This window comes from Mesocricetus auratus, unplaced genomic scaffold (assembly GCF_017639785.1).
Source record: "Mesocricetus auratus isolate SY011 unplaced genomic scaffold, BCM_Maur_2.0 Super-Scaffold_100007, whole genome shotgun sequence".
Lineage (NCBI taxonomy): Eukaryota > Metazoa > Chordata > Mammalia > Rodentia > Cricetidae > Mesocricetus > Mesocricetus auratus.
In genome coordinates this window covers 58,672,156-58,687,667 of record NW_024429191.1, presented here as the reverse complement: position 1 = coordinate 58,687,667, position 15,512 = coordinate 58,672,156, and the positions used below count along the sequence as shown (strand labels likewise).

The following is a 15,512-nucleotide window of genomic DNA, read 5'->3' as shown; positions in this document are numbered from 1 at the left end:
AGCAGAACTAACAACAGGCCTAAGAACAGAGCAATAGTTAAAGAATTTAGAATAAACTAAGGTCACCTCGAACTCACAGAGGCCTCCTGAGTGCTGGGGTTAAAAGCATGTGCCACCAATGCCCGGCTTAAAATTCATTTTTAAAAATACCTTAATAAAAATTAATCTAACTAAAAGGCATAGGTCCTTTGAGTAGATATTTCTCCAAAGTAGATATATAAATAAGCATATAAAAATATAAGATCATCACTCATCAGGGTAATATAAACAATGAAATAAAATATTTTTATTTAATTCATTATTTTTAAAAATTTAATGTGTATTGGTGTTTTGCCTGCATGTATGTCTGTGTGTGCTGTGTGTATGTGGGAGTGTCAGATCTTGGAGTTAGACAGTTGCGAGCTACCATGTGGCACTGGGTCCTCTGGAAAAGCAGTCAGTACTCTTAACAGCTGAGCCATCACTCCAGCCCCTAAAGTGATATTTTCTAGAATGACTGTAATAAACCAAAAGACCAAGAGCATAAATGACTGCTGATAAAAATATAAATAAGGTGGAAAATTCACCTGGATATGGCAATGAATACTATTAATGCTAAGACTTGGGAAAGAAAGGAAGGAGAATCAGGAACTCCAGGTCACCTCAGCTATACATTATATAAACACACCCTGGAATACGTGAGAATGAGAGAATTGGGGGAGAGAGACAGAGACACCTTTAATCCTAGCACTTGGGAGACTGAGGCAGGTTGATCTTTGTGAGTTCAAGGCCAGACTGGTCTACAAAGTGAACTCTGGAAAGCCAGAGTTACATAAAAGAAAGACCCTGTTTTTTGTTTTTTGTTGTTGTTTTGTTTTTTCAAGACAGGGTTTCTCTGTATTGTTCTGGAGGCTGTGCTGGAACTCTCTCTGTAGACCAGGCTGGCCTCGAACTCACAGGGATCCACTTGCCTCTGCCTCCTAAATGCAAGGGGTGGGGGGGAGGAGAGGAGGAGAAAAGGGAGGAGAGAGGAGGGGTGAAGAAGAGGAAAGCTGGGGGAGGAAGGAAAAAGAAGAGAAAAAGAAATTGAGTTTTACTTGGCAGTGGTGGCACACGGCTTTAATCCCAGCATTCAGGAGGCAGAAACAGCCAGATCTCTGCAAGTTCGAGGCCAGCCCACTACAGAGTGAGTTCCAGGACAGCCAAAGCTACACAGAGGAAACTCTGTCCTTGGAAAAACAAAACTAACAAACAAAAATTGGATCTTTATACATGGCAGGTGGGAATGAACAATATTGGCCAATACTGTGGGAATATCTGGTGGTTCCTCCCTTAGTTACACATACAATGGTCTTGTTAGTCAGCAACACCAACGTACATATACATTGGAAAGAACTGGAAAAAAAACTTGTATGTGATGAACAAGTTAACATTAACAGCAGCTTATTCACAATAGCTGAAAGGAAGAAACTACTACTTCAATAGACATCAAAAGACCAAAAAAAAAAAAAATTCAGAGTTGTTCCCTCCATATGATGACATTTTATTTAACTAGAAATTAATACTGATACACACTACAGCATAAGTGAACCTCTAACACAGTGCTGGTGAAAGAAGAGAGAAATAAAAGCTACTCATTGGTGACTCCATTGTTGGGGACTATCCAAGGGAAACAAAGTAGATCAGCAGTCGCCAGGGGTAGGACAAAGAGGGCTGGGAAGTGATTGCTAATGGCCACAGAGTTGTTCTGGAGAAGGATTATAAGGCAGTAGAGTCAGATAAGAGGCATGTAACTTTCTCAATATACTAAAAATCACTGAATAGTATGTATGAAAGAGGTGAGCTTTATGTTATATATCTTTTTAAAACTCAGTTTTAAATCTACTGCAAAATTTTACTAAATTCTGGGTACTTTTCAATGGAATTGCTGTATTTCTTAGCTATGAAAGTATATCCAGGCTGGAGAGATGACTTAGCAGTTAAGAGCACTGGCCACTTTTCTAGAGGACCCTGGTTCAATTCCCAATACCCACATGGCAGCTCACAACTGTCTGTAACTCCAGTTCTAGGGAACTCTGACACCTTCACATAAACATACAGGCAAAACACCAATGCACATAAAATAAAAATAATAAATCATTAAAAAGAAAGAAAGTATATCCAAGTTACATCACATGTACCCAGGACAAAAAGCTATAAGAGGTCCGAGAAGGTAGCTCAGGGAGCACACTCACTATGCACACAGCCCTGAGATCAACCGAAACAAAACGAACAATTACTACTCAAGTTTTTGCTTAGATTCATAGATTTTCAGGGCCGATGAGATGGATAAGAGGGTAAAGAATACTTGTTATCAAGCCTTACATGGGACCCAAACAGAGGAAAGAAAGAACTGACTCCCACAAGATGTCCTCTGACCTCTACCGGTATCCAAGGCATACATCCACCCCACAAAATAAATAAATAGAAAATTGAGGGAAAAATTCATAGATTTTTTTTTTTGGTTTTTTTCGCGACAGGGTTTCTCTGTGTTGTTTTGGAGGCTATAAAAATTCATAGATTTTATAGCTGCAAGGTAAACAATTAATTGAGTCTTGGCTGCCTTGTTAGTGTCGCCAGTTCTGTGTGTCAGTGGCACTACCTGAAAGAATACTGAAACTGGAAACTTTATGAAGACACAACCAGAACACTCAATTTAACAATTTAATAATCAACACATTTCAATTTCAGTAGCTTCATCTTATATAAAATGCTAAACATTACTAAAACCCACAACCATACTGTATCATTCAGGCCCACAGAACACAGCCTGGGGTTACCTCTTTCTCCTCTGGGCAGTACAGAGGCCCCGTAGGATGAAGAACAGCTTTCTGAGCATAATAAAACAGCTCTGATATATTCTTCAGGTTTTTTGCTGAACACTAAAAAATAAAAAATAAAAGTTTTAAGTTTTAAATTTTATACTCTGAAATCAATTATGATAGCTAAAAACAATTTTTCTTTTTCTTTTCTTCTTCTTTTTTTTTGGTTTGTCGAGACAGGGTTTCTCTGTATTGTTTTGGAGGCTGCTCTGTAGACCAGGCTGGTCTCGAATTCACAGAGATCCGCCTGCCTCTGCCTCCTGAGTGCTAGGATTAAAGGCGTGAGCCACCAATACCTGGCTTAAAAACAATTTTTCAAGTGTCAATTTAATAGATATTCCTCCCTTGGAACACCTCCCACTCTCAGGAGTTTTCCTTATTTTCTCTTACTACATCTACTCGGCCTAGTGGGGCAAGTGGAGAGGCAATAAGGTAAGAGTGAGATTCCTTGAAGAACCAGGCAGTGCTGGTACATGCCTTTTATCCCAGCACTCAGGTAGAAACAAGTGAATCTGTGAGTTCCAGGCTAACCTGATCTACAAAGTGAATTCCAGGAAAGGCTTCAAATATACATAGAAAGGGGGCTGGGGAGATGGGTCAGAGGTTAAGAGCACTGGCTGCTCTTCCAGAGATCCTGAGTTCCATTCCCAGCAACCACATGGTGGCTCACAACCATCTGTAATGAGATCTGGTGCCCTCTTCTGGCCTGCAGGCATATATGCAGACAGAACACTGTAATAAATAAATAAATAAATAAATAATTTTTAAAGAAAGATACATAGAGAAATCCAAAATAAACAAATAAAACAAAAAACAAAACAAAAAAAAGATTCCTTGAAGAAACTGAAAAATAAATTTTCGTTTGTAGACAGTACCAATGTCTTCATCGAGATTAACAGGAAAACTTTCAAATTCTGGATTTTCTTTTTTTGGGGGGGGCAGTTTCAAGACAGGTTTCTCTGTGTAGCCTTGGCTGTACTGGAACTCACTCTGTAGACCAAGTTGGCCTCAAACTCATAGAGATCTGCCTGCTCTGCCTCTTGAGTGCTGTAATTAAAGGAGTGTGCCACCACCACCACCCGACCTAAATTCTGTTTTATTTCCTTTACATGACTTCAGAAAGAACAGAAAATTTATTCCATCCCACATAATCCCCCCTTCTCACAAGGCATACCTCCACACAAGTTTCTATTTCTGTATATTGGTTCATAATAGGAAGGATGGTCTCCATACTACTATATTCCACCAGATCAGATTTGTTCCCAACCAATATCAAAGGCAGCCTGGAATAAATAGGGCATTAATCCAGTTAAGAAAACAAAAGATGTTAGATTTATATTTCCACTTACATCATTGCCCATTCTAACTAAAAAGCTTTAATCTAACCAAAAAGCTTTACTCTAACCTTCCCAACAAAACTTCTCTACTATTCTTAGGCCAAGGCTCCCAGAGACTAGGTTCATTCAGTCAGTCAATACCCATCTATAGAGTGCCTATTTCAAGCCACATACTCTTCTAAGTATTAAGGGCATTAAGAATGTTTCTGGGAGCTAGGGAGATGGTTCAACAGTTAAGAGCACTAGCTGCTCTTCCAGAGTAGCCAGGTTCGATACCTAGAACTCATATGATGGCTCACAACTGTCTGAAACTACAGTTTCAGGGGATCTGACACCCTCACACAGACACGCATGCAGGCAAAACATCAATGCATGGGAGGAAGGAAGGGAGGGAGGGAGGGAAGGAGGGAGGAAAGAATGAAGGAAGGAAGGAAGGAAGGAAGGAAGGAAGGAAGGAAAGAAGGAAGGAAGGAAGAAGGAAGGAAGGGGTCCCTTTCGTTCAAATAGTGAAAACCAGAAAATGAGCAGTAAATAATTTCTAACTCAAGTGTCATGAAGGAACTCACTAGGGAGGCACAGAACAGAACAATGACTTTAGAACCAAGGATTGAGGGACAAGATGGAATCTGCCACAAGGAGGGCAAGGAGAGGTGGCTGGGGAAAAGAGAAGCATGAACATCTTAGGGGGTCAGAGAACAGGAAACGTATGCCAGAATAGAGAGTGGTGAACAAGGAAGGGTAAGAAATGGGTTACACTGAGGATGAGAGGGCAGACACATTAAGATTATAAAGAATGTAGGATGTATCACCAGTATAAATGAGAAATCAATAAAGAGTTATAAGCAGGGGCAAGATCTGATCTAATCAATGTTTTTTCTTTATTATTACTAGTTTTAATATATCTGATACTACTGAACTCAACACTTAAGTTTTTGTTTTGTTTTAGTTTTTACATGCATGAGTGCTTTGCCTGCATGTAAGTATGTACTCCAGGTGCATGCCTGGCACCCACAGAACTCAGAAGGCGGCACTGGATTCCCTACAACTAGATTTACAGATAGTTAGTTGTAAGCCACCATGTGGGTGATCAACGCCAAACCCAAATCTTCGCAAGAGCAGCCAGTGCTCTTAACTGTTGAGCCATCATATGGGTTCTGGGAATGTGATCAGCTACTTTTCAGATACATAGTGAAGTATTTACAACTAGGTATGATGTCTGTTTACTTCAAAATGGCCCCAATGGGATAGATGAACAAGACTGGTCCTGAATAAACTGTTGAAGCTGGGTGACACTACTCTCTCATTCTCCCCTCTCTTCCTCCCGCCCTTCTCTTTGTTTTTTCAAGGCAGGGTTTCTCTATGTAGCCTTGGCTATCTTGGACTTCATTCTGTAAACAAGTCTGACCTCAAACTCATAGAGATCCGCCTGCCTCTGGCTCCCAAGTGCTGGAATTAAACAAATGTGCCATCACACCCAGCTATTCTCTCTTTTTTATGTGTGAATTTTCTCATTAAGAAACAGCCTTGGAGCCAGGAGGTGGTGGCACATGCCTTTAATTCTAGCAATGGGGAGGCAAATGCAGGGAGGGGGATCTCTGTGAGTTCAAAGCCTGCCTGATCTACAGAGTGAATTCCATAACAGCTAGGGCTATATGGAGAAACCCTGTCTTAAAAAACAAAAAAGGAAGGAAGGAAGGAAGGAAGGAAGGAAGGAAGGAAGGAAGGAAGGAAGGAAGGAAGGAAGGAAGGAGCCCTTGGCTGATAACTCTTAAAAACATGGTGACTGTTCCTAAGAGCCACCAAACTTTCTGGAAGAAATGTGGCAAGCACCAGCCTCATAAATTGACACAGTATAAGAAAGGGAAGGAATCTTTGTATGTCCAGGTAAAGTAGAACTATGACAGGACATGGAGCAGCTATGGTGGGCAGACTATGCTTAATTTCCACAAAGAGGCTCAAGTTACAAAGACTGTGTGAGACTTGAGTGTGCTAAGCCTGACTGCAGATCTAAGGGGGTGCCGGCTATTCAGAGATGTGGACTCTATGAACTGGGAGGTAGTAAGAAGAGAAAGAGCCAAGTGATACAGTCTAAGATGATTTTAGGGCTTTTGTTTGTTTCAAGACAAGGTCTCACTCTGTAGCCCTGGTGTTCTAGAACATTCTCTGTAGACCAGACTGGCCTCAAACTCACAGAGATCTGCTTGCCTCTGCCTCCCGAGTCCTGGGATTAAAGGTGTGCACCATCACAGCCCAGATAAAATGATTTTGTCATGAAGACAATAAAATTATGAGCTTTTACTCACAGGAAAAAAAATTGAAAACAGTAAAAGAAATAAAAAGGCTCTTTAAAAAAATTTTACACACTTCTGTGTTTATGTGTGTATGTGCAAGTATGCCATGTCCAAGTAGAGATCAGAGGACAACTTTGTAGATTCATTTTTCTTTTTCTAGCATGTGGATCCTGGGGATCAAACTCAGATTGTCAACCTGGCAACAAGAACTTTTACCAACTAAGCTATCTCAACTTCTGGAAAATGCTTTTATTTTTTAATTTAATTTATTTACTTACACTCTGTCTGTCTCTGTCTCTGTGTGTGCACATGTGCGTGCATGCATGCATGTGCATGTATATTCTAGGGATCGATCACATGTCAATGGGGTTGTCACCTTTAGTAACAGAACCATTTCACTGACGCAGAAAAACTGAGATCCACCTGCCTCTGCCTCCTGAGTGCTGGGTTAAAGGTATGTATCACCACCACCCACATAGATATATCTTTTATTAGTTTATGTGTGAGTGTTTTGCCTGCATGTATGCCTGTGTACCACTTTTGTGCCTGGTGCCTGAGGAGATTGTGAGTTTCTACGTAGGTACTGGAAATACAAACCAAACCCAGGTTCTTTGAAACAACAAGTGCTCTTAACCACTTCAGCCCTAAATCTTGCATATTTCACTCTTGTGCACACACAAACACACACACAAATAAATAAATATTTGAAAGAAAAAACAATGTAGAACACATTAGTAACCAGTGGATGTAAGTAAAGGCTTTACAGATATGTTTTGTTACTGCTTCTTACATCTTTTCTCTAAGTGTGAAATTTTCAAAAAAAAAGTTTGAAGGAAAAAAATACCTGCTGTCTTTGTCTGTTCTTTCATTTATGAGAGGAATCCATCGGCTTGTTACCTAAAATGAAAATAAGAAGGAGTTGAGCCATGGTGCAGATCTTTTTTGAAAAGCTGCACACTAGCCTGGTCTACAAAGCAAGTTCTAGGACAGCCAGAGAAATTATGTCTCGAAAAACCAACCAACCAACCAAAAAAAAAAAAAAAAAAAAAAAAAGAAAAGAAATAAAAACTGCACACTTCTAAATCGGTCACTCAGGATGGACAGGCAGGGAGATTTCTGAGGCCAGCTTAGTTTATAAATGGAGTTCCAGGCCAGCCAGGGCTGTAGTGAGATTCTGTCTTAAAAAAAAAAAAAGGTGGCAAGACAAAAAAGAAAAAGCATACTTGTTAATATTTTATGATTATGAGTGTTCCGTCTACATGTGCTTGCTTGGTGCCCAGAGGGCAGAAGAGAGCAAACCCCAGAACTGAAATGGAGTTACAGAAGAGGAGCAGCCTCTGAGACATCTCTGCTTAAAACTAGGCATTGGTGACACATACTTGAAGCAGGAAGATCATGAGTTCTAGGCCAGCCTCAGCTACAGAGCAAGACCCTACCTTAAAAACAAAAACAAAGCTGGAGCAGTGGTGGTGCATGTCTTTAATACCATCACTTGGAAGGCAGAGGCAGATGGATCTCTATGAGTTTGAGGCCAGCCTGATCCATAGAGAAAGTTCCAGGACAGCCAGGTTTACACAGTGAGACCTTGTCTTGAAAAAACACCAAAACAAAACAAAAAGAAAAAAACTTGAGACAGAAGGACTGCAAGTTCAACGCCACCCTGAGCTATATAACAATTCCAGACTACCCTAAGCTACATAATAAGAATCTGCCTCAACAGCTCTCTGTGATTTCGAGGTCAGCCTGGTCTATGGAAGGAGTTCCAGGACAGGCTCCAAAGCTACACAGAGAAACCCTGTCTCGAAAACACACAAACAAAAACCAACAACAGCAACAAAAAAGAACCTGCTTTGATGGGAGGTGGTAGTGCACACCTTTACTCCCAGCACTCTGGAGCAGAGGTAGGTGGAGCTCTGTGAGTTCAAGGCTAGTCTGATCTATGGAGCTAGTTCCTACAAAAGAAACCCTGACTGGAAAAATAAAAGAACCTGCCTCAAAATAAGTAAGTAAATAAATATTATCACATTCAATTTAAATACAGAGAAAATTTAAATATACCTTATCAATGGAATGTTTGTTGTTAACAGCATAAACTATGCAGATGACATTAGCCTAGAAGAAAAATTAAATTAGTGGCACTTTGAAGTAAAATATACACAACAGGATTTAATAGTCAACTACCTAAGATTTTCGAGCCAAACAGGGAAATTTTTGAAGAAACACTTGCCTATAAGAGGAAAGTATCCCTAAAGAACTACAGCAAAAAACACACACTCAAATACCAATGATGACAACAAAGAGTGGAGAAATTCTTGGTAAACTGGAGCATGGTAGCACACACCTATACAGCACTCAAGAAGTGGAGGCAGAGGGATCAAGACAAGTCTCAACTACACTGGGTATTCAATGCCAGTCTGAGCTACAAGAAACTATCTCCATCCCCAACTACCCCTCAGAAAAAGCATATTCTTGGTAAGAGAACTACAAAAATAGATTCATAGAATTATCACTGTTCATGTACACACACACATACATACACACACAAAATGATTTTGTTACAAATACCTGTGATATTTCTTGATGAAGTTGTTCATCACTCTGTTCTGCTTCTACAAATGATAAAAGTCAACGTTGTGTATTTTTAAAATTTCATAACTAACAGTCAAGCAAACCCCCCGAAAAAAACAAAACTAAAACAAAAACAAAAACAAAAAAAACAAAAAAACTAATGTAACATCCGCCTAACAAAATTGACAAAGATGGTTGTGTAGTTAGGAGCACTTGTTGCTCTTTCAGAGGACCATGGTTTGGTTTCCAGCGTCTATATAGCAGCTGGTAACTGTCTATAACTCCAGATTAAAGAGAACCTATACCCTCTTTTGACCTCCATGGGCACTAGGCATGAACATTTACATACCTACAGACACAGACTAATAAAAGTCAATTAATATTCAAAATGACATACTGGAGAACCAGATAAAGTACCAAAATAAGAGTGATGCCTCTTCTGGCCTGCAGGGACACATGCAGGCAGAATACTGTATACATAATAAACAAATAAATCTATATAAAAAAAAAGGAATCAGATAATCTATCTTTGGGAATGCTTTTATTTTCTTTTCTACTCTTTTATTTGTTTGCTTTTTCGAGATAGGGTTTCACTGTGTGGCCCTGGCTGTTCTGTAACTTGTTCTGTAGACCAGGCTGACCTCAAACTCACAGACATCCGTCTGCCTCTGCCTCCTGAGTACTGGGATCAAAGGCTGAGAAATTTAAGAACACATACAGAGTTTAAAAAACCATTATAATTCAGGGCTAGGAAAACACTATATAAATAAGTTACTTCCTCAGCCCTTCAACAAATTTTAAAATTCAGAACCTTCTCACTCTGTTTTGAATATGTGTATATGGTATACATGCAAGTGTATATGCATATACATATTTGTGTGATTGCAAGTATATGGATGTACATGCTGTATGTGTCTGTGGTCACCAGAGGCACTGGATAACCCTGAGGCTGAAGTTACAGGAGGTTGTGAGCCATCTGATGTACATGCTGGAGACTGGACTCAGGTCCTTTGCAAGAGTAGTATATGACCTAGCCAGGTAGTAGTGACACATCTTTAATCAAAGCACTCAGGAGGCCAAAAGGTCTCTGTGAGCTCAAGGCCAGGCTGGTCTACAGAGGGAGTTCCAGGAAAGTCAGGGCTACACAGAGAAACCCTGTCTGAGGGAGAGGGGCAGGAAGAGTATGTGATCTTAAATGCTGAACCTCTGAACATTTTTAAAAGCTCAGTGAGGTTCTATTTTCATGGCTACTAAATTAACAGCAGAGCCTCACCACAAGAGACTGCTGATTACCTGAGTAATCGACAATGTGTGTTGGAACTCTCTCAGGGGTTACATCAGCTGGTATGGTGATTTCTTCTGCCCGAGGAGGAACCTTTATTTGAAAACAAATATAAAAAAGAATAAATGTGGAGAAATTATTCATCAAACTTACGAATAAACCATGTAGATTCATCTATATCAGGCCCATCTCCAAAAGTTACTCTTAGAGGTATTCATTGCATTTAAAAATGCTTTTATTGGGGTGCTTTATCACATAAAACTACAATAAAAAACATTTTAAAAAATTTATTTGCTTTTATTTACATTGGTGTTTTGCCTGCATGTATGTCTGTGTGATGGTGTCAGCCCCCTTAGAACTGCAGTTACAGACAGTTGTGAGCTTCCCTGTGGGTGCTGGGAATTGAATCCAGGGCAGTCAGTACTCTCAACCACTGAGTCATCTCCCTAGCCCCATAAAAACATTTTTAAGGACCAGTAAGATGGGTCAGTGGGTAAGGAGCTTGCTACTAAGTCTGACTACCTGAGTGATCAGACTTTTGATCCCTGAAATCGTCATGGTGGAAAGAGAGAATCTACTCCCACAAATTGTCCTCTTGCCTCCAAATGTGTACTATGATACAAATGCACACAGAAATAACAAATTAAAATGTAGTAAAAATGTTAGCAATAAAATAAAAAGCAAAGAAAAAAATAAGTTTCCAGCAGAGTACAACAAAGTGCTTGCCTAGCAAATGTCCAGTCCTAGAAAAAAGGGGGAAAAACTCTACCTTTGTAGTCAGAGGCCATAATAAAGATACCTCAAGTTTTTCACAAACTAAAACAATTCTTAATTTGGTATTCAAATGTTAGATTTTAAAAAAACTGTATGGTTTTCATTCTATTTTGTTGAGAATTTAAAACAGTTTATGAATAAGCAACTATGTTAATCCAAGGCAGTCTTGACGAGTGTCACTCAGTGGTGGTGAACTTGTCTAGCACATGCTGTCTTGGGTTTAATCCTCAGCCTTGCAAAACCCACAAAGACACAAAACAAGATGACAACCTTCAAGGTAGCCAATAAATATTAATTTTGTCTAGGCTAGATAACTGACTGGCTCCATTAATCTTGTATTTAATAACTCCACATTTCAGAAAGATGCATATTTTTAGCAAAATTGCAAAGAGTGGTGGTTTACTCCTTTTTTTAAATTAATTTATTTTACGTGAATAGATTTTATTTGCATGTGTATCTGTGAACCACGTGCATAACTGGTATCCTTGGAGGCCAGAAAAAGGCACTGGATCCCCTGGAACTGGAGTTACAGACAGTTGTGAGCCACCCTCTAGGTGCTGGGAATCAAACCCAGTTCCTGTAGAATAGCAGCCAGTGTTCTTAACTGCTGAGCCTTCTCTCCAGCCCCAACTGCATGATTTTTAATTATGGGGGGAAAAGTCCATACACTTAAGAATACCTTTTAACAACTTTAACTTAAGTTAAACATTTAAAATTTATTTCTTGAGACAGGGTCTCACTATGCAGTCCTAGATGGATTAGAATTCACTATGAGTCTTTATTTATTTGTGTGCATGGATATTATAACACACAATGGAGTTTTGTATTTCCACCATGAAGGTCCTGGGAATTAAAATCCAGTTGTCAGTCTTGTCAGTAGGTACCTTTTTTCCTCTCTTGCTAGCTCCTTGGTTAAACTTTTGCAGAGAACTTTATATATTATAACCTAAATAATTCTTAAATAATGTTAGTGATTCCACAATATACTCCATTTCTTTCCAAATTAAGGAATTATTATTTTATTCTTCTTTAATGCTAAGGGAAACAAAGAAAATAAGCAGTCATAGAATTATGAATACTGAAAACACTACCGATAGCTCAGCAGTAAAGCTCTTGCTTGGTATGTACAAGAGCCTGGATTCAATCCCAGCCACAAGAATCAAGATAAAAAAAGACACTGCCACATGACACATCAAATTCCTAGCTCAGCAATAAAACTATACAGTTATTTCTTTCTAAACAAGAGCAAAGAAAAGGTAAATGCAAACTCTAACATTAATTGTATTTTTATATGTGTAAGTGTGTATATGTGTGCGCACGTGCGTATATGGGCACTCTCGTACTTACATGCCAGGTGTGTGTGGGCAGGGTGGTGGAGGAGGAGTGCCATGAAGAATGTAGATGCCCAGTAGCTAAAGTTACAGCTACGAATCACCTAACACAGGTACTGGGAATTGAACTCAGGTCCTCTGGAAGAACAGCAAGTGCTCTAAAGTGCTGAGCTATCTCTCCAGCCTCAAACTCTGACATTAATAATACTTTGGAAGAATCAAAAGATAAGCCAAGCCTGTAATCTCAGTATTTGTGAGGCACAGGTGGAAGGATCAGAAAAAAGTTCAAGACCAGACATGCCTATATAGTAAGTTTGAGGCCAACCTGTACTATACAGACTGTGTCTCAAAAATAAACAATAACAACAGAATCCAATATTTTGTTGTTATTGCTCTGATGCTGTTTTCTTTAACAATACCCTAACTTTAAAGCATATCCTCACATTGGAATTACCAAAATGTAAATAAGTGTAGCCCAGTATGGTGGTCCATACATGTAATCACAGCACCAGGGAAATGGAGGCAGGAAGATCAATTTTAAAAATGAAAGAACTATCTGGTAGTGGTGACACATACCTTTAATCCCAGCATTTAGGAGGCAGAGGTAGGTGGATTGATGTGAGTTTGAGGCCAGCATGGTCTACAGAGTGAGTGACAGGACAGGTTCCAAAGCTACACAGAGAAACACTGTCTCAAAAAAATAATAATAAAAATAAAATAAAATAAAAAACAACCAAGACAAAGAGATGACAACTGGCAAGGCCATTGGCTGGAAGGCAGCTCAGTCACTTGTCAACAAGACTGACAATCTAAAATCAATCCTTAGGACTCCTGTGGAAGAAGGAGAGAACTGACTCCTAACAAGCTGTCCTCTGACAGCCAGCCATGCTATGCTGTGGCATACATGTATGCGTATAGACACACACACTGCAAAAGAAAAAATTTTAATGACAAACTCAAAGGCACAAAATGAGAACTTAGGATCTTTCTTAAGGTGATACAGTTTTTTGGGTTTTTTTATTTGTTTGTTTTGCTTTTTGTTTTTCCAGACAGGTTTCTCTGTGTAGCTTTGGAGACTGTCCTGGAACTAGCTCTTGTAGACCAGGCCGATCTCGAACTCACACAGATCTGCCTGCCTCTGCCTCCCAAGTGCTAGGATTAAAGGTGTACACCATTACCACTGTGCTCACAAATATAATTTTTTAAAAGTCCTGACTTTTGGGGACTAGAGAGATGGCTCAGAGGTTAAGAACACTGGCTGCTCTTGAGGTCTTGAGTTCAGGTGGCTCACAACCCATCCATAATGAGATCTCGTGCCCTCTTCTGGCAGGCACACATGCAGACAAAATAATCATACCCTCCCCCCTCAAAAAAAAGTCCTGACTGTTGAAGGGGGCATTGACATATCACTTTTTTTATTAAAACAAACAAGAAAAAATATTACATAACAAATTTAATATTTACCTCTTCTGGAAATTCTTCACTGACCAGAGACATAATCAGTGATGTCTTCCCAACTCTAGCTGTTAAAAGAAGAAAAATCATTACTTTAATAAACTATGTTGGTTCTACAGGAACTCAAATCCTGTAACCACATAGGGAGTTTATTAGTTGTTTAGGGAAAAGGCAATCATAAGCCCATTTCTCAGCATCACAAAAGCCTCCTGCAGCTCAGGTGTATCAGTACTTGCCTGTAATTCCAGCTACTTGGGGAGACTGAGGAAATAGAATGTCAGGTTTGAGGAAAGAAGAAACAGAAAACACCTTACTGAGGGTAAGATTGTTTCTAACCTAAATTTTTAAAAAATTTTATTTTTAAAAAAAAATGGTTGATTCTACATTGATGGCCTCCAACTCGGGTGAATAAGATGAAGAGAAAAAAAAAAACACCTTACTTCATTACCTTCTTAGAACCGATTCCATAATATAAACTGCTTAATGTTCCCAAATGAACATTTAGATCATTTCTAAATTTTCACCTTTATGAATAATGTTGTAATTCATATTCTTCAGCATGAATTCCTTGCAGTAAAATTTAAGTTAGCATATGGGCTCTTTTGTATTTACCTGACATTGTTAATTATGTTCACAAAAGAATACATCAATTTACATCCTCGCCAACAGAAGGGTATCAGAGTGCCTATATTCCTACATGTGTACATTCCTTCCTTTTTTGTTATGCATTCTAAGGGTTGGTAACAAGGTTAAAAACCAAAATTTTCTGTCCTAGTATTGCTTTTAATAAAGGGAAGTTAAAGTCTCAATCTTTATCCTGAAATTTGACTTCTCTATTGCAGTAACTTTTCTGATCATATTATTACTACAGTCAAAACTAAATTCTTACCAACCAAGTCTGTCCAAACTCCCCGAGGAAAACAGACACCCACCTGTTAGTCTCTGCCACAGTGGCAAAGTACAATTTCAAAAAAAAGTCCAAATATGAAAGACGGTAATTTTTATGAGTTAAGAACAACCTCAGTCCCTCCCTAAGTGACTAAAAAAAAAGAGTGAACTGAAAGCACAAGTCAGATCCTGGAAAATGATGAATGGCTTCAACACACAGGAGAATGCACTGGTCCAAACAGCATGGAGAATTTGTGCAAGTTGAGGAAAAATTTATATGGTTTAACAGGTGGCTTCTAGCTCTAGTTTCTATAGACAATTTTAAGTATATATGTGTACATGTATGTATATATGTGTGTGGGTATATGGACATGTGTGGCTACCTTTAGAGTTCAGAAGGTAGTATAGGATTTCCTAAAACAAGTGGTTGTGAGCTGCCATGTGGGTGCTTGAAAAATAATTCTGGGTCCTCTGGAAGAAGCACTCCTAACTACTGAGGCATCTCTCTAGCCCCTCTACAAACTTTTTGATTGTCTTGTGTCAAAAATGGCTTGGGCCTTTTTCATATGGCCCAAAACCAATTAGAGTCAACATCACAAAACTTCCAGAACCTAAGTAATAATACTAGCTTATACAGCTCTCCAGTTTTCAGACATGAAACATGTGACTCAGAGACAGTGATTTCCTTAATATCTCACTAAAAGATGAGCTGTGGACCCAAGAGAATATAGCTTGTCTCCTGATGG

General features: G+C 39.1%; 1 protein-coding gene and 1 pseudogene across 6 annotated transcripts in view; one reads left to right on the top strand and one right to left on the bottom strand.

Moving 5' to 3' along the window:
* Rhot1 (ras homolog family member T1) overlaps nucleotides 1–15,512 on the bottom strand; it is a 66,041-nt gene that overhangs the window by 36,801 nt on the left and 13,728 nt on the right. For all 6 annotated transcript variants that reach the window (XM_040749270.1, XM_040749274.1, XM_040749273.1 and 3 more), the window contains exons 2-8: nucleotides 13,888–13,946; nucleotides 10,330–10,411; nucleotides 9,034–9,077; nucleotides 8,527–8,580; nucleotides 7,313–7,365; nucleotides 4,015–4,123; nucleotides 2,799–2,900 (exon numbers count right to left, since the gene is read on the bottom strand). In XM_040749270.1, coding sequence (XP_040605204.1) covers nucleotides 2,799–2,900; nucleotides 4,015–4,123; nucleotides 7,313–7,365; nucleotides 8,527–8,580; nucleotides 9,034–9,077; nucleotides 10,330–10,411; nucleotides 13,888–13,946 — 503 coding nt within the window. The remainder of the gene's footprint in view (nucleotides 1–2,798; nucleotides 2,901–4,014; nucleotides 4,124–7,312; nucleotides 7,366–8,526; nucleotides 8,581–9,033; nucleotides 9,078–10,329; nucleotides 10,412–13,887; nucleotides 13,947–15,512) is intronic.
* LOC106021666 lies at nucleotides 5,954–7,036 on the top strand (annotated as a pseudogene).